Source organism: Puma concolor, chromosome A3 (assembly GCF_028749965.1).
Source record: "Puma concolor isolate L17-30 chromosome A3, mPumCon1.1.hap2, whole genome shotgun sequence".
Lineage (NCBI taxonomy): Eukaryota > Metazoa > Chordata > Mammalia > Carnivora > Felidae > Puma > Puma concolor.
In genome coordinates, this window is record NC_141669.1 from 6,380,376 (window position 1) to 6,406,324 (window position 25,949).

General features: G+C 38.0%; 1 protein-coding gene across 9 annotated transcripts in view; it reads right to left on the reverse strand.

The window, feature by feature from the left end:
* KIDINS220 (kinase D interacting substrate 220) overlaps positions 1 to 25,949 on the reverse strand; it is a 95,512-nt gene that overhangs the window by 12,391 nt on the left and 57,172 nt on the right. For 3 of the 9 annotated variants that reach the window (XM_086699961.1, XM_086699959.1, XM_086699960.1), the window contains exons 23-28: positions 12,181 to 12,359; positions 10,642 to 10,868; positions 8,153 to 8,266; positions 7,341 to 7,397; positions 3,295 to 3,330; positions 1,606 to 1,638 (exon numbers count right to left, since the gene is read on the reverse strand). In XM_086699961.1, coding sequence (XP_086556087.1) covers positions 1,606 to 1,638; positions 3,295 to 3,330; positions 7,341 to 7,397; positions 8,153 to 8,266; positions 10,642 to 10,868; positions 12,181 to 12,359 — 646 coding nt within the window. The remainder of the gene's footprint in view (positions 1 to 1,605; positions 1,639 to 3,294; positions 3,331 to 7,340; positions 7,398 to 8,152; positions 8,267 to 10,641; positions 10,869 to 12,180; positions 12,360 to 25,949) is intronic. The other 6 variants (XM_086699965.1, XM_086699964.1, XM_086699967.1 and 3 more) reach the window with 4 other exon arrangements.

A 25,949-nucleotide genomic window follows, 5' to 3' on the forward strand; every position in this document is an offset into this window, starting at 1 on the left:
TATAAACAAACACAACTAGATTGGCTCTTGGGCCAGAACAACGACATTAGTGGAAAACCGGTGAAATTCAAAGTCTGTAGGTAGTTAACAGTATCGTACCGATTTTAACTTCTGCTCTTAAACAGTATGCTACAGTCATGAAAGATGTTAACACGAAGGGAATACTATTTTTATACCTTTTCTTTAAGTCTAAAATTATTTTAAAGTAAAAAGTTTTTTTAATCCCCCCAAAACTCTATTTCTGACTATGCTAAAAAGGAAAAGTATCATAGACATGGAACAAATTAACTCTGTCAGCTCGGGGGGAAACGTAAACTTTTAGAGTATCTTATTTCCACAGAGAATCTGGGAGCTCAGCGATAGAGCAATGCTGATAGATAGCACTGTTGTCCTTCGAAAAAACAAAGTTCCACATAATTTTACTTTTATGTACCTTTAAAACGTTTGCATTTTATCAATTATTTTAAAACATAATTTCTGTATCACTGGGGATGATGCAGAAAATATACACTCTCTGAATGACTTTTAGAAGCTTTATAAGAAAAGATAAACACACACATGATCATAAGATCCCAAAGCCAGAGTCTGACTCCTGGTTATATGTAGGTAGGACTTTTTCAAGATGAGGAGTAAATTATCAATGAATTAAAATATGTTACATTGGAGAAATGGTAATTACCTGCCAGGTCTTTTCTAAAATAATCACATATAGGGGCGTGTGGGTGCTCAGTCAGTTAAGGATCCAACCCTTAATTTCCGCTCAGGTCGTGATCTCACAGGTTTGTGAGATCGAGCCCCATGTGGGGCTCCATGCTAACCGTGTGGAGCCTGCTTGAGATTCTCTCTTTCCCTCTCTCTCTGACCCTCCTCGCCGCACAGGTACAGGCATATGCGCTCTCTCTCCAAATAAATAAACATACATTTAAAATAATCACATATAATACAATTATTTTGAAACCAAATGAGTCTTAGTAATCAAAATAATGATTTTTGGATGGAAACCTCATAAAAGGACAAAGAGTACCAAAGTGATAAGGAAAAAGAGTACTTAATAATTCAACAGGTAAATGAATAGAAAACTAATTATATTACTTTGACAAAATACAGAATGGTAATATTCTAAAGTTTATCATGCATTCTTATTTGAAATATATCAGCTATCAGTCTGGAACAGATCATTTCACAACATATATCACAATTTATTTTTAAAAAATTTCTAATGCAGATATTTGAATACAAAAGATGTTAGTTTGTTTAAACTGTTAAATATAAACTTCAAAATGCACACAAGTCAGAATTTCTTTAGGGAAAAGTAAAGCTAACAAAACAGACTGAAATTGCCTTGATGCAACTATATTATCTTATATTGTAAGTAGATTAAAACTACACTCTGAAACACTATCGTTTTGGTAAATTTATTAAATAAGCTTAGAAGTGATTAGCCAGAATGAGTGCCATGCAAAGGCTAAAAGCGGCTATTAAAATAAACTCGGGCACTGAAATAAGCAGAGATGTATCAACAGCCCAGCGTGAGGGTGCCAATGGTTGCTTCTAATAGTCTAATAAGAAAAGTGAGTAAGAAGATTTCACTGAAAGTTTCTGTACCTGTCTTTGTTTGTTAAACCCAGAGTCACACGGCTTTAAGGAAGGAATAAAACAGAATGAAGGACACGAGCTTAAGTAAAACATCAAATAGGCACATGTAATAAACACAGGCAGCACGCTTGTCACCCCTCAGACACCTCTGCAGCAGCACCAGGCAAGGAACACACATGCGCAGTTGCACACACGCGCACACACGCACACACACAGGTTAGTGTGATGTCATTAACATGCTCTTGGTAACATTAAAACTGTACTCTCAGAACATATAGTCTTTCTATTAAAAGAATAAATCATGGGCCATACATTCAACAGGAGAACCAGGTAAATAAAATTTGCTGTGAAAAGTCAATATTCCTACCACCTACCAGTATAAAATTAATATTTAGATATTCTAATTAAAAACTGCAACTGAAGAGAACCACTTTACTAATAAGATTTAAGCACTTGGAATTCACGTGAGCACCTCATAAAATGAAATATTATGTAGCCACACTATGCTTAATGTTCAGAAATCTACTTTTCAGATTTGGGGTTTGTTTCACTGGGCATCTGGCACATGATCGATGCACTAAAATACCATTTGAAAAGAAAGCCTTAAGAGCCTTATGGCTCAAGAAATCCTAAACGTAAGGCAGAAAGTATCTGCATACTGTGATTAAGAGAACGATTTCAGTGATGTAGATTTTTTAAAACTTCCATTGAAAGCCGATGCCACTGTTACTGATTATTCTTCTATACCCACTAGGGTGGTAGTAAAAATTGTTAAATAGTGAAAATAATCTACAGATGACTGACAATACTGATTCAAAGTTAACTTACAACATTGTTTTAATAAAGGGCAGGGCCCTGCTAGCCTGATGTCAATGTTGTCCTTTTAACACATTCAGTATCTGCAACACCTAATGGGAATCTTTTCTTCTAATTTACATATCTACCTTATAAACAGGATTTTCAGAAAGTTACTATATATGTTAATTATACATAAATGTATTATATATTATATAACATATATATGTATATATATATATTGCTCATATATATATTGCGCATATATATTATATATTATATAACATATATATGTATATATATATATTGCGCATATATATATATATGCGCAATATATATATATACACATGGAGACTTGAAAAAAGAAATGCTAATGAAATTAGCTTAGTATAAGATACCCAAAACACAAAAGAAAGCTGTTGTTGACCTAGCTGGAAAATATAACTCACTCTTCAGATTGCATGAGAAATAATGAGGTGAGAGTTGACAGATAAGGCTTAACACTACATTTTAAGGGCAGCCTTTTAAAAAAAGTACCAAAAACTGCAATGAACACGATTTCATGTTTTAACTTCTAACCGTACACCAGAGTTTCAATGATATCATTACTGCAGTATATTTCAGTGGAAATATCTCCACCAATTTTGTGGCAGTTTATTAATTGCTTAGGGAAAGAAAGTTTTCTTGGGTCGAAGTCTGGCACAAAGACTTTGGAGCCTGAGGTGAATGCAATTTTTCACTATATTATTAAAGGAAAAATAAGTGAATACTTTTCCATACTGGAACAGAATAAAAATGCACTTCTAAATCACTTTACAAAGCAGGAATGACCCCGACAGAAGCCACTGAGAGGTGACAGGTGCCTGCACTCTACGTAAAACCTAAAACATGCCCACTCCTTACCCATGGCGTCTTTAGCTTTCTTGTCCAAGTCTGCTCCTGAACAATGAGAGACAGCTTGATTTGGACATATACTTGTTTGAAAACAGGTTTAAGTTCTAAGCCAGTGGTGGAAATAAAAATTATCTACTATCAAGCCCCATCTTTTTTTACTTTTTACTGAGTTACTCCCACTGGATCCAGTTTAATGAAAACCAAGACCTCATTTTTAATGCCTGTATTAATTCCACCATTTTCATCAATCTCTAACGGCACGCTGGAAATAAGGATACTGTTCTCGACACTGCCTTTGCAGTTCTGAAGCTCTTCACAATTATACTTTGTACTATTTATCTTCATGCCTTTTCAATGTGGTATAAAAGTGATCTAAATAAAGCTGTCTAAAGGTATCGAGTAAACCCTGTGGCAGAGAAGGCTGAGAAGGAATGACCTCAGAGTCCTGATAATTCCTGCGGCAGCCTTCAAACCTAGAAGCTCGATGCGGGTAGGAGTTCCATCAGTTTTCTTCACTGCTGCATCCCACTAGAATAGTGCCTGGGAGATGCTCAAGTTTGTGCAGCCAGTGAGTGATCACACAGGCATCGGTAGTAGTCCGTGCTAAATAATTCAAGGGAGGATAAAAGGGTAAAGAGAGGCTGTACCATTCCTTCTTTCGAAAGACTGCTTTTCAGTGAAATACAGCTTCCGCCACGAGCAGCATGCCTTAAATAAAAAGACTGAATACTCCTATGAGCAACCCGAAATACCGCAACAAAATGCCCCGAGGAGGCCTGGCATGAGATAAGCCCTCCCCTATTGGGTCCTTCCCTTCATGGTCCCAGGATGCTCGGATGCCACTATTTCCTAGTGGGAATCGGACTGAGAGAAAGTAAAGGCACCGAGTAAATTCCCTAGAAGGCTGTCAAAATCTAAAAGTATTCAGAGCACTCAACCCAGAAATCCTTCTAAATTCTAAGAAAACAAACTGATGGACACCTTTCGGGCCACAGAAGCATCAACAGATAAAAGACTGAGTTAATCTACACTGAATGGTGTATTTGTACACTGCTCCCACTATTGAGACACAGGTCATTTAATTTAACATGGAACAGTTTTAGTTTCTGAGTCTTTAAAGCTCCATGAAATTTGCCTTTGGTGTAGTAATAATAATCACTAAGTACTTAAAGTATGCTAAGGCTGAGTAATCCTTAAGTCAGACCTATGGGGTAGGCCTGCATTTTCCAGATGAGGAAGTTGGGTATCCAAGATGTTAAGTAGTTTGTCCAAGGCAAAGAGCTAACCACCAGGGTCTATTTGACTTAAGATCAAATACCTGGCTAAGTCATGCTTAGTATTAACAGGAGCAAAGAAGGCAGCATGTCTGAGGACTGGGTTGTGACACAGGCCACATGGATCCTCGTCATACATCTATCTGGCGCTCCCCTCCAGTAAACCTCAGGGAAATCTCCCAGACCCAGTCTTGAACGTTCTTCTGTACCATGAAGCCGAACGAGGCCACAGGGACTAGAGTTCTTGAGGATCCTCAAGAGGCAGGGTAAGTCCAAGGTGGGGACCAGAGTTCTGCTTTTATTGGTTTTAGGAACCAGAGTCCTGATTAATATTTCATTTCTGAAAAGAACTTCTCTGCCTTAAAAGCTCCTTTCTAGCTGTGATATTCTGGGGAACATATATCTTGGGTCCAATGTTAATTTTTTGCCCAGTTTTATAAGATTTGGCATATATTTTCTCTAGTATAAAATTATTTTTTAAAGTTAGCATAGAGTCTTGTATTTTACATCTTCACTTTTGTGAAACACTTGGACATACCAATAACCTGCCTGGTAAGTCCTTGACTGTCCTTCGCAAGCAAGCTATAATCATTACAGTGTTCCTTTAATGTGAGAAAACTCAATTGTTTTCATAAGGCTCTACTTTATAAAGGTTTATCAAAATTCCTTACGGTAAAAAAAGATGGGACCACTTACACTGAAAATCCCAGTTGGTTAACTCTTTACAGTCTTGCTTTATTGGTGGTATTCTATATTTATTTTTACTCATCATTCTGTGTCCGTAATGACAAGACAATTTGTCCCAAGATGTTTGTGTAGCTCCTGACTTATCTATAAGCGCCTCTTGTCATCACCTCCTGCATACAGGGGGACAGCTGAATGAGCAGACGGACTCAATCCACAGGCCTGTTATCTCAGAAATCTACCATTTTCTACTACAGGACTGGAAAGCCATATGAGCCATGAAGAGCTAGCTATTTTTTACATTAACTACTGCTATGTTGATTCAGCTCTAAAGATCCCAGACAAGGTTCCCATGTACAGATACTTCTCCACATTTCCACCACTGCTTTTAATTTGGCTTTGAACTACGTGTCTACTTTTACTAGTCTTCTACCAAACAAATTTTACATGCTATTGTCATTGTTAATTTCTTAAAAGCAAAAAAAGCGTGATAAGCATTTATTATTCACTGGGCCAATCACAAAACTACCTTTTAATGTTAAAAGAACAGCAAATAGTATGGTTATTTTACTAAACAAAGGCACTAACGTAGGCAGAGCACCTTTCTGCTTTGTTATTGGGTTTCTAAACACATCGCAAGAATTGCATTATTTCCCCTTCCCCAAAAACCCATTTCCAATTTGCTTGATGCTCCTTCACTGGTCCCTGAAAGAAACTACAGACATCTTTTAATTATAAGTCTTTGTCCACACACTCAAGCATGGGAATAGCGACTATTTCAGCATGTCTGTGTCATTAAGACCATCAAATTCTTCACAGTATCTGATTTTCATCAAAAGTTTGCTAAGGAATTTTAGCTTAGAGAATTGCATTACATGCACGAAGGTATGTATGAAAGGCTCTCTGACTAAACTAAAAGTCATTCTTGCATACAGTGGCAATGATCCACGGATAAAAGATTCCCCCAACACCCAAATAGAATTATAGTGGTTTATTGTGTCTATTATTCCTGGATAATTGGAGTCACTCAAACACTTCAGCTGAAACATTAATGACTTAAAAAGAATCATCAGCTCCTCAGTGAAAACACCAAGATGGTTCTTTCTCTTAGAGAAACCCCAAGAAACTCAAAGTTTCTCAAAGAAAAACTCAAAGAAAATTAAAGTTAAAGAACTATTGCCTACCCAAATGCATGTTTTAAGTTAAAAATTGTGGGTAAGCTCAGGATGTAGTATTTCCCCACATTAATTCTAACCGTCATGCCGCATTTTAGCACAGCTCTAGATTAAACTGATCATGTTTACACGGGCATAACATTCTGTAAATTAATCAGTAGACATTAAAATACAGAGTGGGTTCCTAAATTCCACACTGAGTAAATGAAGATTTTCAGGCTCATCACATTAAACAAATCTCTTATTAAATACAAAGTCTTGAATGAATGATAAATATATGAAATGATTTCCTATACAGTTTTTTAAAAGAAACTCGCTTTAAGGCGTTAGCCAAAAAAAGGTTTAAAAAATTCCAGTTATATAATGAACCACCTGCTTATCTAAAAATTTTATTTTAATAAATATACAGATAAAGAAAAATAGTACATTCACGCTAAGGTTTCACAAACTGTAGACACCTAGATTAAGAATGAGGCACTACAGATCCGTTTTGGTCTACACCATCTAGCTGATAATGTGCTTTTGTGCCCTCAAGGGGGATTTGGGAAACTTTCAGAAGTGTTCCATGCGTGCAGTACCAACTGCAGGCCGAAGAACACCGCCAGTCAAAGGTGAAAACAGCTCAATATCAAGGAACAAATACCACCAACTGACTGCTCCTGGTGGCTGCTGTAAAAAACAAAGCCCATCCTGGTGTCATTGAAAAAGGGGAAAAAGAGTTGAGTGAATAGAGGGTAAAGTTAAGCATTAGCTTTTAAATGAATCCGTGAGCTCTCATTATTAGTATTCAGCTACTCTACAGGAGCAGCCATCACAGCACAGAGGCAGAGTTAGGGAACTGCTGTCACCACAACTAAGACAGTCGTTCCTGCTGCAGAAGCGATGACAGGCCCGTGTTCCCAGCACAAGGCTACGCCGTTACCCTCAAGGAGTCTGTGGGTGAAGGAAGCCCCTCAGCAGCATCCTCCTTGATAACCTCCTAACAACACAAAACAAGAGTGTGGGTGAAAGGTGAGGGGGGCCGAGCCGTAGGGTGATGAATGAACATGGCACTAACACGACCACAGACAACACCGAAACCTGCGCGTGATTGGAGCGTCCCTCGGCGACACTTAAATTTTAAATCAACAGTTGAAGTTCTACGGCTTTTATCTTCTCACTTATAAAAATATGTTAACGGGAAATCTCTTTTTTTTTCCCATTGTTAAACTGACCATTAGGAACACCTGGTAATTTACAATGTATTTTGTTTTGGATTGGATTCAATCACACATTTGAATAATTCCCTATCCTATTTAATTTCTGCCATTAGATTAAAATGCTCCTCCAATATATCCTTGAACTTTTATACCATGGGGCTAGCATATATACGTGTACATGTGCATATATATACAGATACCATGTATGTATGTTTTCTTAAAAAGATATTAGAAATGAGCAGATGTAAAGGTTTAGTTTTTAAAGTTTTGGTAACAAACACTGCATTATAAGCCAGAAACTCTGGTTGTAAACAACTCAACATTTATTCACTGAGGCTGCTAGTCATTTTCCTTCCATAGACATTTACCAGAAATAAAAACAAAACACATTTTATGTTAGTAATAGCTTATGTGTCTTAACGCTATTTATTAAATAAGTTGCATTCTTTTGCTACAGAAAGGAAATAACCAAACTACTAGTGCTGTCTATGTGTCTTATTAGATTAATACTTTAGTTACCCTTTTTTATACTTACTAGGCCATTGCTTTGATCTCTGGGCAAATTCGTTTTTACTGATGGACGTGAGATGAGGTGTTGGGAGCCGCCAGGGTAATACCTTGGCGTGTAAAGGTAGGGGGCAAAGAATGGCTATGGAAAAAACACGTAACAAAAGAAGGGGATAAACAATTACAGAAATCAAAGTGTGATGAGATTTATCAAATGAAACTAACCAACAAAACACAACTCCAAATTTTGAATAATGCAAGTGACAAAACAAAAGAAAAAGTACCTTACTCACAGTCTGTCAGATATTAAACCCAAAGTTAAGACCAGTATTTAAAATTTCATATTGTTGATTTAATATAAGGTTTGTAAGCAACTGAAGTTTTGCACCTTACAATCTGACACAAGAGTCTCTTTTTAACATTTTTACGGGCTTCCATATGTCAGTTTCTAAGTGATTTACAAATATTAACTCACAATCTCTTTAAAAAAGCAGAATGGACTTTTAATAGAATACTGTTCTTTACAAAAAAAGATGAGCTTTAAGTAAGACCAAAAAAAACGTCTCAACGTATACAAGAACACCTAGCATGGATTCCAAGAATATTACTCCTAGAGCTTACTTTATATCCTATAGTTTAGAGTTTATCTCTTAAATAAGGTGTATTTATTAATGGGGAATCCATTGTTTAGTGAGATTTGTAACTACTGCCTTTATTTGTAGCCAACTTCACATAAACAGGAGACAGCAAATTATATGGGCTAAACATAAAGATTAAAACTCATTAAGCTTCATTACACTGAAATAACATCCTCCCCTACCTTTTAACTGCTGCCATTTAAGAAAATTGTTCTGCTTTTAACTTTTAGACTGGAAACCTCAGATAACTAGAACAAATAATAACTAGATCTAAAAACATGAGAAAATTTTAAGTGTTTTTAAAATGATAAAATGCTATTAAAGCATCACGTCAGCCTAGATGGCATGGTAAATTAAAAAAATAAATAAATTTCTTGGTTTCAAAACCTCAATTGTCATCGACCGATCAATGAGCCATTTTATGTGAAACTACAGCAGATTTTAAGACTGCTAAATAAAAAACCTGCATTTCAACACTGTTACCCCACAGTTAACTTTTGTAAACATGGACTACATTATAAAATGCTACTGATCTACCTTTTTCTCCCTGTCTGAATGAAAGAGTAGAATAACATTATTCACAGGACCTCTGTGAATAGTGCCCCTAATTACAGTTGAGCTTGAACAACACAGGGGTTAGGAGTGCTGACCCTCCGAGTAGTCAAAAGTCTACGCATAACTTTTGACTTCCCCAAAACTTAACTACTAATAGCCTACTGGTGACCAGAACAATCAAATAACACATATTTTGCATGTTGTATGCATTATATACTGTTTTCTTATAATAAAGTAAGCTAGAGAAAAAAGTCATAAGGAAGAGAAGATACATTTACAGTACTGTATTGTATTTATCAAAAAACAAAACGAAACAAAACACCAAAACCCTCTTGGTATAAGTGGATTCACACAGCTCAAACCCGTGTTGTTCAAGGGTCAACTGTACTTAGATGGCCAACATTTTTCAAAAACTGAAATTTTAATTTAAATTCTGGAACTCCTTCTTTGCCACATTTATTCTAAACTTCACTTTCTTCCTAGCTCACGTGGAATTTATTTAGGCATGCAGTTGTTGGCTCCTATGAATACTAGCCTCTATGTTTTTCTCAAATTAAACTAAAGAGGGAGACAACAAAAATAAGAAACTGTGACGGACCTTAGAGTATGGTTCCAGAAAGTACACAAGGAGGGTTCAATGCTCCCTTTTCCAGTAGGAAATCTTCGTATTTAAGATACTAAGGTGGGTGTAGCTTGGGCTACTAACCTTGACAGGGTCTGTACAGCACTGATACTTGTGCTTTCATCTTTTTAAGTAGAAAATTATCATATTTGTACTAAGTAAACAATTATACATGGCTGCCAAAACTTGAAATATAACTTTAGAAATGGGCCACCGGGCTGCTATTTGGCAATAACACCTGAATCCTACAAGCAGCATCTGCCATCATTATCTCACGCTTAAAAGCTGTAACACACATTAAATATGGGTTTACTAAACTACTGTGGAAATTCAAGTTCACCATTGTTATTAAATGCCAATGTAATTACACAAAACATAACAAATGCAGCATTTCTTTATGAACAAATAGAGAAACAGCTCCCTTCGTAGCACAGGACAGTCACTGATGACCCTGTGGAGTTCACTTTCTTACAAAAACAAAAAGCATCTCTAACATTCAGACTCCATTGAGATCTAGAACCCGTCCAAGTGAAAAATTCTTTTGATTTTTAAAAAATCATGTACTTTAAATTCCACCTTAACATTTTTCCTATTTTAAAGCTAAAGTGCCATTTCAAAACAATAATAGAATCCACAGCAGAAAACTTCTGATATTTCCCCCAAACAAGTTCTTAAAATTGAGGATTCCCAGCACTCTCTTACCCTGTTGTAGAATGGATGCTGGGGTCCTGTCATCCCACTGTAATAGCTGCTGTGAGGCTGTGGAGACACGACCCCACCTCCAAACGGTCCGTTGAAGGAAGTAGAAGAAGAACAGACAGACGGAGGCTGACTGTAGCCTGACGGTGGCCTTGGAGGAGCTTCGTGTAAAGGCAGCGGGGGGTATGCAAGTCCGCCGATATTAATCTGGTCCCTCGCAGCACGAACATCTAAAAGATTAAATGATACCCCAGAAGGCAAAAGAAAACAGGACTTTAGTAATTAGTCCAACTATCACCTCCTTCTTCGGTTACCAGACAGAGACATGCTTTTTTCACTTGCCAAGAATTCCAACTGGCTTAAAGGAGACAGGAAATCTTGGCTCGGAAAACCTTGTCCATAGTCATTCCAGAGAGGAAAAACCCAACTAGTTTGCATTAAAGCTTTTGTCACCATTTGAAAAGTCACCATCTGGATTCTTCTCTTCAGTTACCAGAGCAATAATTTTTTCTTTGACTTTTTAAGGTACTTGTGCTATTCTAACAATTGTTTATGATCCATTAAGTGTTACTATTAATAATTCACACCTGTCTGATATTAATAAATACAATGATCGCTAAGCTGTGGGCTTGCAAAGTATATGACTCATCCATCTCTGAACAACCACAACCAATTCCATGGCCACACAACACACCTTGACATCAGCCTTATAACTAGTACCTAAAAAAAGAATGTACAAGTAGTTTCAGGCTCTCTCTTCATAACTCCCGGAAAACTCAAAGGCGGGTCAGCAGTGCCACACCAAAGATAATGTGTCTCAGTAAAGATTTTGTGTGTGTGCATGTGCACGTAGTGGTGCCTCAAGGACAAGTGAAATTATTCTAAAACTTCAACGTCACTATCCTCAATTTCCAGTCCACAAATTTAAGTTAAAATTTAGATAACCATATTTTGCCCCCTTGGATAAAGACTCCTATATTAAGCTTGGTCACAGAAAAATTACAATGGGCTGACATCTTAATTTTTTTTTTTTACATTTATTTATTTTTAGAGACAGAGAGAAACAGAGCACAAGTGGGGGAGGGGCAGAGAGAGAAGACGACACGGAATCCGAAGCAGGCTCCAGGCTCTGAGCTGTCAGCACAGAGCTGGACGCAGGGCTCGAACTCACAAACCGTGAGATCATGCCCTGAGTCGAAGTCAGATGCCTAACCGACTGAGCTACCCAGGCGCCCCATAATGGGCTGACATCTTAAAATGGTGACTATATCTCAAAATTTGACTCTAAAGCAGTTAAGTCAGGTGTGTGGGTTCTCATGAAAAATATTAGAATAAAGTGAATTTAATAAATAACATTACTTAACATTTTCTAAGGAATGTCAAGATTCTTAATCCTCAATTCCACAAATTCTCCTGTGTAGTGCTTGGTTCAGTATTTCCTGGTATCTCATGGAGCAAGAGAAACTTACATCGCTAAGTTAGAAATGGGAAACATTTTGAGGACTTCAGATAAGAAAAATTAAACTTACTACCAATACCCACCTGCAATAATTTCCCGTAGTTTGGGGTCTAGGTTTACAGTGCATGGCAAAAAGGTTTTTACGTCTCGAGCCACAAGAACTGGGGTCCTTGAAGACAAGAACACTTCAAAGTTTCTTATATCTCCATCTATTTCAAGCAGTGGCTCAACATCTTTAGTTGTTGGAATATTCTTTGATATCCTTAAACCAGAAACAAATGGAAAAGGTCATTAATGTCACTATTAGAAAGGAAAATTCTACATGTAACTTAAAATCTATTCATAAAAATAAACATCACATTACACATCATAAAAAAATTTTAAGGACAAAAAAATTTGCAGTTACAAAATGACTAAACAAGTGTGAGGTCAGAATTAGAACGCCTTTGGCCACAGGCAGGACTCGGGCTAGGGAACAGGAAAGAAAGCAGGTTTTTCAGGCTCTTCACATGTGGATGAGGACCTTTCGGTGAAGGTCAAAGGAGTTACCATTTTACACACAGCAGAGCAAGCCTCAGACAAATGAGCCAGCCTGCCCAAAGCCATGCAACTGGGCAAGAGAAGTTGACCAGCTCTCAACCCCACATTTATTATGGAATACCACCGTCCTTAGCTTGCAAAGAAAAGAAGTAAATGGTAATTTTTAAATAAATTACATACACTAGAAAAAAGTTAGTACAGGTTTTTCCTGTTTCAAAAAAGGTTTTATTTTCTATTCCTTTACTGCTCAGACCCAATCCTGGGCTAGTAGCCAAATATTAAAAGCCATCCGAGGGAAAGCCCAGGGAACAAAATTAGCAAACAAGAAAAGACAGGGTGCTGGTGAGGACACAAGGACAAGGATTTTGTGTTAATGAGCCTCAGGGAGTCCCTTGCATGGACTCACGCACACCTGCACAAAACAGAAGAACCCTCTGATGGGATTACTTTTTAATAAATTAAAATGGCATTCAAACTGATCAGTGATATATTTTAAATGAAATGAAAAACCTAGGAGAATGGTTACAAAGACTCATTTGCAGAAGTGGCCAAGATTTCAGAGTTTAAACAGTTAAAAAGGTAGTTCATCTGTTTCAGGAGTGGAACATAAAATACTAAGAAGGGAAGCTAGAAAGATTTAGATAAAAACACACAGCTGACAAGTCACATGAAACAAATTAACTGAATTTTAATGCCAGCTCTGCTTAAACTTGAATGTGAACAGTGTTCTCAATATGATGAACAATACTGCTGTTCACAAGCCAACAGTCTACTGCTGGTTTCCAGATTGAAGTCTCGATTCTAACCTTTTGAGCTCAATACGTTAAACTCTTCCACTGAAAGAGATATTTATGTAAATGATAATCTTTTGGCAATGGGCCACTAAAATCATATGTGTCTTTATTTTTCAGATATTTTTCCAAAGGTTAGTATTTAAAGAATTTAAGTAACTTCACTTTTCAATTAAGAGTGAATTTGAATTTCCAGTATTATGAATCATGTGAATTAAAGTTGCCAGCAGTTAAATGGCCCACAGAAAGCATTATAAAGCCTCAGGCATCAATGAGCTCCTAGTAAGTTTAAATGTAATTTCTTTCTATGCTACCAATCTAGCAATACTTGTTAACGCCAACGGCAATGTAAGTTAAAGGCATTTTGATTACAAATGACAGTGGTTTATAGAAAGTCCGTATTAATTCCCTGGCAGAAATTACATAAGCCATTCAAATCACTTGCATTCAAAATGAGGTCTTAAATTACATGGGGGAAAAAAAATTTCTATTTTGAATCAAAATATAAACAGGTTCTAAAAGCATAATTTATGAAGAAGGCATGATTTGTCACACTTTATCTAAAAGTAGCTGCCTGATAATGTCATTATTTAATCCTAGAAGGTTAAAAAGAAGACAAAATTCCTTCAAAAACTTAGAGAACACTCTTAACTGCCTCACAATTTTATTACCTTAAGACAAATTCAACCCCTACTGGGCTCAAATACATTCGATCAGTGAATGCCCATTTATTAAATAACACTCTATGCACAGAGCACTTTTGAGATTCCGGGATGGAGATGGAACACAGACAGAAAACAGCTCCTCAGCACCACCGCCAATGGGTGTGAAACAAAAGATGAAGTGAAGTCCACATGTGTGGAAAGACCACTGAAAACCCAGAACGCCTCAGGAGCTAACTACGCTCTCTTGTTCGGTCTTGACCCAGCTAATTCCTACTCCCTCTTTGTCTCGACCCAAATCCCCGCCTCTTCAAGCAAGTCTTTCCCAAGAGCAGACCCTCGTAGCACATTTACTTTCCTGCACACCACATATCCCAACCGGAATTTGATAATCATTAGTGGAATTATTTTGTTGATGTCTATTCCCCTTCTAGACCGTAAGTTCCTTTAAAGCTTGGAAGAGGTTCAGTTTTGTTCACTATTGTATCTCCAGAGCCTAGAGCAGAATAGTGTCACATCACTTTTGCTTAATAAATATTTGTAGAACGAATACAAAGAAAAAATGCATTGTTCCCAAAGAGCTCTATTCTTCTGTAATAATTTTCACTGTAATTACACTTTCTGATATTGAAAAGAGATTTACACTTGGAAAAAAGCAGGTTGATCCACTTAAGAGTTCATTTTCGTACGTGGTGTGAAATGGGGGTCCAACTTCATTCTTTGGCACGTAGAGATCTAGTCGTCCCAGCACCATTTGTGGAAGAAACCATTCTTTCCCCCATGAAATGGGCTTGGCACCCTCGTCAAAGCTCAAGCAGCCCACAGATGTATCAGTGTATTTCTGAATGTTCAATTTTATTTCATTGGTCTATCTCCCCATTCTTAGGCCAGTGCCTCATTGTTTTGATCACCGTAGGTCTGTAGTAAGTTTTGAAATTGAGAAGTGTGAGTCCTCCAACTTTCTTCTTTTTCAAGAAGAATCTTTTCAAGATTGTTTTGGCTATTTGGGATGCTTTGCAATTTCATGTGAATCTGAGAATCAGGTTTCCATTTCTGCAAAACAAGGCTATTTTGGTAGGGATTGTATTAAATCTGTAGATCACTTTGGGTAGTTCTGACATCTTAATATTCAGTCTTCCCATTGATGAACATGAGATATATTTCCATTTAGATTTTTTTAGATCTTTAATTTAGCAATTCATAGTTTTCATTGTACAAGCTTTAACCTTGTTGGTTAAATTTATTCCTGGGCGTGGGGGCAGGGGCGCCTGGGTGGCTCAGTCGGTTGAGCGTCCAACTTCGGCTCAGGTCATGATCTCACAGTTTGTGGGTTTGAGCCCCACGTGGGGCTCTGTGCTGACAGCTCAGAGCCTGGAGCCTGCTTCGGATTCTGTGTCTCCCTCTCTCTCTGCCCCTCCCCTGCTCATGCTCTGTCTCTCTCTGTCTCTCAAAAATAAATAAACATTAAAAATATTTTTCTTAATTATTTCTGGGTATTTTATTCTTTTAGATGCAAGAGTAAATTTAATTGCTTTCTTCTTCTTCTTCTTCTTCTTCTTCTTCTTCTTCTGCTTCTGCTTCTGCTTCTTCTTTTTTAGTAGGCTCCACACCCAGTGTGGTGTCCAACACAGGGCTTGAACTCACAGACCCTGAGACCAAGACCTGAGCTGAGATCAAGAGTTGGATGCTTAACCAAGTGAGCCCCCAGGTACCCCTAGAATTGCTTTCTTAATTTCCTTTCAGATAGTTCACTGCAGAGGTACAGAAACACAAATGATATTGTGTTGATCTGTAGCCTGCAACTTTGTTGAACTTATTAGCTCTAGCAGCTTTCTTGTGGATTCCTTGAGATTTTCTATATACAGGATCACATCATTTGCGATTGGAGATAGTGTTATTTCTTCCTTTCCAATTTGGATCCTTTTCCTCCTGCTTTTTGTCCAATTGCACTCACTAGATCTTCCAGTATAATAGTGAACAGTGGTAGTGAAAGTGGGTGTCTGAGTCAGCTACAGGCTGCTATACCAAAATATCATAGACTGGGTGATTTAAAAAACATTTATTTCTTACAGTTCTTGGAGTATGGAAGTCTGAGATCATGGTGCCAGCAGTCAGGTTCTGATGAGAACCCTCTCCCTGGTTTGCAGCTAACGGTCTCTTCTTGTAAGGACACTAATCCCAGGACTCTACCCTCATGACCTCATCTGAACCTACTTACCTCCCAGAGCCCCCACCTCCAATATGATCACATTGAGGAATAGGGTTTCAACATATGAACTTGGGAGAGACACATGCAGCCCACAGCAGCAGGGGTCCTTATCACGTTCTGTCTTAGTGGGGAAACTTGCAGTGTTTCGCCATGGAGAATGAGGTTAGCAGTGGGTTTTTTTACAAACGCCTTTTCATGTTGAGTAAGCTCCTTTGTATTCTCAGTTTTCTATGTGTTTCTATTGTGAAAGGATGCTGGATTTTGTCAAATGCCTTTTCTGCGCCTACTGAATATTCTCTTGCAGTTCTTTTTATTCTTGTATGATTGGTGGTAGTACCGTCACTTTCTGATTTTAGTTATTTGTGTGTTCTTTTTTCCTTTGCCAGTGTAGTAGAAGGTTTGTCAATTTTGTCGATCTTTTTCAAAGAAACAACTTTTGGTTTGGTCATTTCTATAGTTATTCTAATCTTTTATCTCGGCTCTAATCTTTATTTTTTCCTTCCTTCTGCTAGCTTTGAAACCTTAAAAATGTGTTCTTTTTTCCCTAGTTAATCAAGGTATAAAGTTAAGCTATGAAGGTCTTTCTTCCTCCTTAACATCGGCATTTACGGCTATACATTTCCCTCTGAGGCACTGCCTTTGCTGCATCGCTTAAATTTCAATCACTCCTACGATTCTTATAAAAGTACCATGATAACAATTCCAGGAGTCACCTTTCATATCATATTGGAAAGGCCACTAGCCTAGGGCGTCTATAGCTAAAGTAACAAAAGTAGCAAAGTAACAGGAACTACAACTGCCCACAAGCACAAGGCTGTGTTGAGCCCAGTACACTCAGCGCAGCAAAGGGAAGAGGGGCGCCTGCATGCAGTGGTCAGAGCCCATTCTCAAAACAATAGTGCGGGGTCCAATGTTCTCATTAGCACCTACTTTTCAAAGCTTACAAAAGTAATGCTGCATCTTAAAGGCATCCTATTCGGTAACCGCACTAGAAAACAACAAAGCACTTGTGTATGTGGCACGGTGAATACGTAATCATGCCAAGCCTTCAGGTTTGTTAGTTTCTGGTTTCAAGCATTTAATGTGTTTGACTTATGTGTTTAAGGACGATCCAATTAGGATTATATAATGCTAACCGTGAAAGTACTTGTCTAAATTTCCAAATAAATCACTGGGAGAGCTAAACAATGTTACTCTTTTGCTTAGCAGAACACCTTCCTCTACATTTTAAAAAGATTATTTCCCACCGAAGGCATATATATTTTCAAGACAGTGTGTATTTCCTATCTGGTCAGAATATTAAGGCCCCCTATCTGGTCAGAATATTAAGGCCCAAGATTACTTTTTTACACTGGAAGAAACATGTAGTAATGTAATTTAAAGAAAATTTTAGGGGCGCCTGAGTGGCTCAGTCGGCTGAGCATCCGACTTCGGCTCAGGTTGTGATCTCATGGTTCATGAGTTCGAGTCCCACGTTGGGCTCTGTGCTGACAGCTCAGGGCCTGGATGGAGCCCGCTTCGGATTCTGTGTCTCCCTCTGTCTGCCCCTCCGCCGCTTGCACTCTGTCTCTCGCATTGTCTCAAAAATAAATAAACATTTAAAAAAATTTTTTTAAGTGCTCAATATGCGAACTCAGTAGACTATCATTAAGACTGCAATTTGCATAACTGCAGCTGGACTTCAGCTAGGACTCACATGGACAGCACAAGACACGACCTTGGTGGCAGAGATGCCACCACACCCAGGACCTCACGTGACACAGCTCCCCCTTATCCAAGTTACTTCTTTACAAGTCGGTGCTGCCGGCCACGTCTTGTTCATATGTTGCGGCCATCCTTGCTTCTTTCTTTGAGCTTGAATAGCAAATGTAGTCAGAAACTGAAAAATGAACTAGGACTAGAAATAAAGGAAAATTTTATGACCATAAAAATATCCTCGGGATAAGGGCACACTTATGAGCACTGAGAGTTGTGGAATCACTAAATTGTACACCTGTGGCTAATGTAACACTGTACATTAATTATAGTGGAATTTAAAAAATCTCCTTATCCCTTTTTTTTAAAGCATTGAATTATTTTGACACAGAAGCATTTACACTCGAAAAGAAACGCAGCTTAATACTCTCCAGCAAGGATTCCATTCGATCCAGTGATGAACAGCAGTGCGTTCAACAGCCAAGGAAATAGTATAACCAACGTCTGGGGTAAAAGTCTCCCTTTGAAGCTATTGTATAAACTTACTACCTATTTACGTGTTAGATGCTTTCCATTACAGGCTGTCATTTCTGGGAATACAGACCTACACTGCACCCCGGCTGGGCTCTGAAAGGATAGAACAGGGTACTTACTGTGGCACCTATCCTTAAATCCAGACTTCACCAGCTCAGGTTAAGTCAGAATAAGGCTATAATGTTTGACAAGTGAAAGTAACGAGATGAACTATTTAAAAGGTGTAACAAAATTAACTTAAGCGACCCCTGGGTGGCTCAGTCGGTTGAGCGGTTGAGCGTCCGGCTTCGGCTCAGGTCATGACCTCCTGGTTCGTGAATTCGAGCCCCGCGTCGGGCTCTGTGCTGACGGCTCAGTGCCTAGAGCCTGCTTTGGATTCTGTGTCTCCCTCTGTGTCTGCCCCTCCTCTGCTCATGCTCTGTTGCTCTCTGTCTCTCTCTCTCACACTAAGATAAATATTAAAAAAAAAAAAAAATTAATTTACTTGAAAGGCTGGGTCACTGGGTAACTGTGTGATTTGGGCCAAGTCCTGTAACCTCTCTCAATTCCAGTTTCCTTATTTCAGAGGGCTGAAGTAGATCTCTTCCATCTTGTGGACGGCCCTGTGGATGCTTCCCACACCCACCATGTGGGAGCTGTTCTCTCTCTCAAAGTAATGAAGGAAAGCCCTGGCCTATGCCGTCCCTTCCACATCTGAGCTCCCTTGGTTTTGGTGTAAAAATGACACCGGAAGCATAACTTAACTTGGCTTTAAGGTTGCAAGTTTAGTAACTACAGGGATGAGAAAGGATCGACAAACAGGAAGGGTAAAATACAAAAGCTCAAAGAGGTATCTGCACTGGCTCATGTACATTACAGATAAGGCACCGCCTTCATTTCTGTGTGTTGTGTAAGATGCTGTGAAGAACACACATGTAAATTACGTGTGTTCTTACATGTAATCTGACAGCAAAAATATATTCGAAGGTTATAAGGAATTGCGAAGAAAATTTTTTAAAGTACTAGTATTTGTTTTTCTTTTGTTTTTTTTTTTTAATTTTTTTTTCAACGTTTATTTATTTTTGGGACAGAGAGAGACAGAGCATGAGCAGGGGAGGGGCAGAGAGAGAGGGAGACACAGAATCTGAAGCAGGCTCCAGGCTCTGACCTGTCAGCACAGAGCCTGACGTGGGGCCCGAACTCACAGACTGCGAGATCATGACCTAAGCCAAAGTCAGACGCTCAACCGACTGAGCCACCCAGGCGCCCCTAAAGTACTAGTATTTGTATACGAACATCTACAGCCTGCCATTCTCTGAGCCAGGTGTTTTCTCTAGTTTACCTAATTTCCATCTCCCAAACATTCCATGAGGTACCATTTCAACTTTTAACATGAGGAAACCGAGCCTCAGAGATGTGAAGCAACTGGCCTGACGTCACCTCCGATGTAAGTGGCAGAGCTGGTGCCCATCCGGCCTGATTCAAAAGCCTGTGCCCCGTTCCCTGCACTGGCTCAAACTGGGGGCCACAGACAGGGTTCAGAGTTCTTAAGTAATGACTTACATATTTTTAACTCCTTAAAATATAAGGAGTTAAAGATAGAACACTGTTACATATTAAATTTTAATGCATTGAAGAAGACCAACATATAAGCCTCAGGTCATCCTGATTTTTTGTTTTAATTTTTTGCAGACTTTGAAATAAGGTTTTTCCTCCATTTTCAGGTGCAGATATAAATTCCTTTTTTTTTTTTTTTTAATTAATCCAGTCCAGCACTTTCCTCTTCATAAAGTTAGGCAAGCGAGTGCACTACTCCACCTGATGTGCCCAAGTCAGAGCGTAATAAACAGTTCAGAAATCAGTGCTAGTTTATGACATGACTCAGGTGACAGGACCTTGTCAGAGAAGCAGCACCCAGCACTTCAACCAATTAGAAGAAATGTGAGCAGCTGTCACATAAGCCTGGTGACCGACCGATGAAGCCAAATTAATTGAAAACATCCTGCCACTGCAAAGCACGTTTAAAAATTGGTAACATTTGAATCTACCTAGGATTCAGAATTTTCTTGATATTATATTACCAAACCTAAGTACAGAAACAAAGAGAGGTTTATGCCAAGGTAAGCATGCAGGGATCATCCACATGTTTCAATTAAAAAAAAAATTTTTAATGTTTATTTATTTTGACAGAGAGAGAGAGAGACAGAGCATGAGCAGGGGAGGGGCAGAGAGAGAGGGAGACACAGAATCTGAAGCAGGCTCCAGGCTCTGACCTGTTACATGTTTCAATTTTAATATGTTCTTCAGAACAGCTCATTTTTCTAACTGAATTTATTAGGAAACATTCTAATTTGAGTCAATTAATTTATATTCATTCTGCTTTATTTACCGGGGTTGTGCATAAGATTTAATTTGCAAAAAGGTTTCCACGGGGGGGGGGGGGGGGGGGGGAAGCCTGAGAAACCACGTACTACAGCCCAATGCCTACCCAGTTGCTGCCACGCAAGTGATCAGATAATACCAGTTCAGATGATAAAACAATAGTTTCAAGCTAGGGTAATAACAGAAGACTTCGGTAAAGAGGTTAAGAGAGGCAAAATAATTGCAACTGACTCAATATGAAAATACTATCTATCATAAAAATGTAAAGCCCATTGTCCCATATCAAGAGTTTGTACTAAGATGTATTAAAAAAATATTCTGATAAAAGTAAATGAGATCCGATTTTCATAGCTGCTTGAGGAACACTACTAATATTGGGAGGTGCTACCAAACAGTAAGAGATGTTCCTATTATTGTTTCCTTTTGGAATTCTTAAAGATTCTTCCATTAACCATCTAGAGGAAGCAAATGTTTTGAAATAAAACTCTGAAAAGGAGGTATACAGAATGAAGGTTCTGAAATCAAAGCTTGTCTATGAATATGCCTCAGATTAAAACAAAACCTTTAGGGGCGCCTGGGTGGCTCAGTCGGTTAAGCGGCTGACTTCAGCTCAGATCATGATCTCGCCGTCCGTGAGTTCGAGCCCCGTGTCAGGCTCTGTGCTGACAGCTCAGAGCCTGGAGCCTGTTTCCGATTCTGTGTCTCCCTCTCTCTGACCCTCCCCTGTTCATACTCTGTCTCTTCCTGTCTCAAAAATAAATAAAACGTTAAAAAAAATTTTTTTTTAAAAAACAAAACCTTTATTAGATAAGCTATCTTAAAGATTTAATGTTTAATAAGAATAGAACCCAAGTTCTACAATGTTTAGAATTTAATACTTTTAATCTAATACAAATCTTTGTAAAGACCAATTTTATTTATTTATATCTTTCAAATACTCCCCTTTTTTCATACCCACCCTTTTCACAAAAGCTCATTTAAAAGAATTTGAGGAGGAAAAGGTAGTACTAAACTTAATAAAGACTATGCCATAAAATCAGATAACCACTCATTTGCCTGTGATCAAGAGTCTCAGTACTTACGAACGTCCTGTGAAGCCATTTTTAAAAAACAGGCATGGAAATTAAACTTTAAAGTGTCAGATATTCATATTTAAACTTAAGTGCTTTCCTTGTTTTCCTGCTCTGGAAAGGGAAGAGCAAAATGAAGTAGGGCTTATTTCTTGGCTGAACATGCTAATAATGTCTCTAGTGAAATACTCCCCCCTTGTGGACTTCCTGGATATTGCTACCAGGAGCTGCTGGAGGCAGAGCTCTACAGCGGCCACTCCCTTTACCTGTTTCGGTTACCCAGCACTTTTGTTGTTTATTCTCCTATTTCAAAGAGTCTTAAAAATATTTTGACTTGAAGTTCTAAAATCATAAACGTCTGTTGAAAAAAATAACTTCATATAGATGATAGACAGACAAATAGACAGTCTGGTGGCAAATGTGAATCCTTCAGTAATCAGACTTGGGTGTTTTAAAATGTAAATGTGCATAATACTCGTACCGTATTATAATATAAATTATGTTAATATAATTATTACCTGCATAAGTAATATTTTTGTTTTACATATCAAAACATACACATTAGAGAAGTTGAGTTTTTTATTTCAGATTTCAAACATCCTCAGTTAATATACTTTTTTCATGTTGGAGTTAGAAATGCACAACTTTGGAACATTTAAAATTCTTTCTTTGTTCTTTTTATTTTTATTTTATTTCCATAAAATTACTGAACATGGCATCATGAGTTTAAATGAGAAACTATTTTTAAAATCAATTTTATCCTATTTAAAGCAAATGAAAAGCTACTGAAAAGCTACCTAAAAAAATTACAGCCACCTAATGCATATAAAAATGATATAAAGGCTTAAAAAACAGAGGTACCAGCTGTTTAAGTGTCAAATATCACAAGTGATTTTTTTAAGCATTCCCTACAGAACCTATTGCAGTTACTAGACACAATTAGAACTGAATAAAGCATTTATTTGGGGTTTTACATAAGTTGGTAAGAGTCCGCATTTTTTTAATAGAGCAGAAATTCAATCCTCTGGAAAATTTCCTATCTACCGTTGATACATAATAATATTCCCATTGATATATAATAAATAATTCTAAATACTCATTTGAAAATGAATAAAATATATCTGGAAATCAAAATAAAATTAGTATAGTTCTGTATTTGTAATTCTCTCAGATCTGCTGCCTTGCTATGTAGTTACAGATCATCTCCTGGCTTCCAGAAATAGGTCTGGGGAAGCTCCAGCAGTAGTAGCTGTGTGATCCCAAGTAACTCCCACTCTTCGCCTCCCAGAGTTAGCATTAAATTAAAAAATCCATGCAAACTGCTTAATCCAACGTGGGGCATATACTGAAGACTCAAGTAATACTAACCAGTACTTTTATTAGCATATGCCCAATACATAAAAGACTCCATAAATATTTGCCAATGAATGAACCCGATCAAAATGTTTAGCATAACAAAATTGGGAGTCCAGCTAACTCATAAGGCCTTTTTAACAACACTGACAATAGCCTGTTGGTAGGAGCTGAAGTGGGAGGGGCCTGTCTAAAGGTGGGCCAATATGAAGTAATTCCAAACCATGGCATTCATAAAAGGATTATAAATGCAAGAAACCTTAGAAATGTGGTGAACTCACAGTTACAAGGAAATGACTATGAAATACATTGTTTTGATTCTGTTGTATCACCCAACAAAAGGTGGAAACTACTAGGTACTGACTGAAATATGTAATTACCATTCAATTGCTATGTACTGAGAACTTACTATGTGCCTAACCCAGGGAACTACTAGTATAATAACAAAGGAAACATTTTACCCACATTTAGAACCAAAGATCAGGTGTCTTTATGAATAGTATTCTCTTCAAGATAAAATGTGGCTTCTCATTTACCACCTTCCCCTAATCCATACTTTGCTCGATCCAAATGTCATCATCATATTTCTTTATTCTCTCAGAAATAATCACTACTGCCTACTCTATACCAAGAACGTCTAAAGTGAGGAATTCAGCAAGGTTTAAGGAAGTTACAGTCGTGGAGTTAACAGTCTAGTTCAGGAAACAAATATTAAGGAGAAATGCAAATATTTATAGAAAGGTAACTATGTTAAGTGCTATGAAGGAACATACCAGTATATATGGAACACATCTAGTAAAATCTTGGAGAATGGGGTATGCCGGTCACAAAAGGATTCTTGAGGCTGTGGCATTTAAGATGTGACCAGAAGAATAAGGTGGGGGAGGAAGGATGGGCCACAGAGAAGTGCAGGTGGAAAGGTAAAAAGCAAGAGGGATAAAGCATGAGAATGGGCTGGAGAGCCAGGCTAGGCCTGTTCAGAACTCCAGATAAACTTGATGCTTGTACATTGAATTTGGACCAATTATTTTTTCTTTATCTGTAGAGCCCAAGTTGACACGCAATGACCATCATTTCCATCTTATAGTACTCATAGATCAAATTAATATTACTGTACAAGCAACTCATTAGTTGCCCTCTACACCACTGACCTATCAGCCAATGCTACAGAAACCACCTTTCATTCACTCTCAACCAGGGGCTTAAATGTGGGGCTTGAGGGACAAACCATGCAGCTGGCAAGTCCAAAGGAAAGAAGGTAATTTAAAAAATGATCCAAAAAGTAGGCTTCTAAGTCCAACATTTTACTAGAAAATAAAGAATAAAATCATCTTAAGAAACAAGAAATTATTACAACAGGAAAGACATACAGGGAAATTAGTCATAAATTAATGGAGATGTTTAGAGATAACCAGTTTTCTTCACTACACCGCAACAGACTGTCTACACATGTTGTTCACTTCTTAGCTTTCTCATTTTCATGGCACGCTGTTAAGTGCCATTCTCTATCATTCATTTCATCTTTACTGTGGGATCCCCACCTACTCTGCACAACTTCTCATTTACCCTAATGTTCCCACCAAGATCCACTCCCATCCCCTTCGCAACACAGGATTCTCAAAATACGCTCCCTTCGGTCAATAGGATTCCCTAACTTACGCCAAGTTACACTGATAGAGCCAAATAATAGGCACCTTAGAGCATACAGGGTACGGATACAATTTTTTCAAACCCCTGCAATGGATCTCCATTTTACTTAGGGTGAAAGCCAAAACCTTTACAACGATCTTCCACGTTCCACACCTTCCTGACCTCACCTCCCACCCCGTCGCTTTACTGAATCCTCTCGAGCCACACCAAATCCCTTGTCCTTGCTGTTACGGAAACATTCCAGGTACTCTCTGGTCTTACAACCTTTGTCCACACTGTTCCTTCTGCCCAGAAATGCTTTCCCTAGATATCTAGTTGGCCAATTCTCCTGCTTCCTTCAAGTCTTTGCTCAGCTTTTCCCTTCTCAACAAGAACTACCCTGAATAAAGTATTTACGTGATACATATTCAGGGAAAGTGTGTTTTGAGAAAAAAGATGGAAACAAAAATTATATACAAGACAGTAATTTAATAAATGTTGAATGGTGACAACATCAACACATGCAGAGAAGTCACATCATATCAAAAAGATAGAATTTCATTAAGATTCTACACTATATATAAAAAGCACCAAAAGTACCATGCATGAAACAGTGTTTGGCATAAATATTCCTAGTATCTCAAAATCAAAATTAGGAGAAATATCACCAGTACAAAGGATGTACTTTGTACTACAAAGGAGATGAGACAACTTCTTCACAAATCTAAACTATTATCCAGTTTTTCATGCTATTGAAATTCACGACTTAAATCCACATGCGACAGAAATAGACATGTGCATAATCTGGGTCACATGATGGAGGAGGGACAACAAATAATATAAAAGAAAGAGGAAGGAGGTCAGTGAGAGCTAAGGGAGGCAGGAGATAACCAGAAATGAGCAAGTTAAACTTAGGAAAATTTTGGCTGAGTATCAGGTATGAACATCATAAGATATGAGATTTTATTATGAAAAATGCCAAGTACAGAAACACCACTACCTGAATAA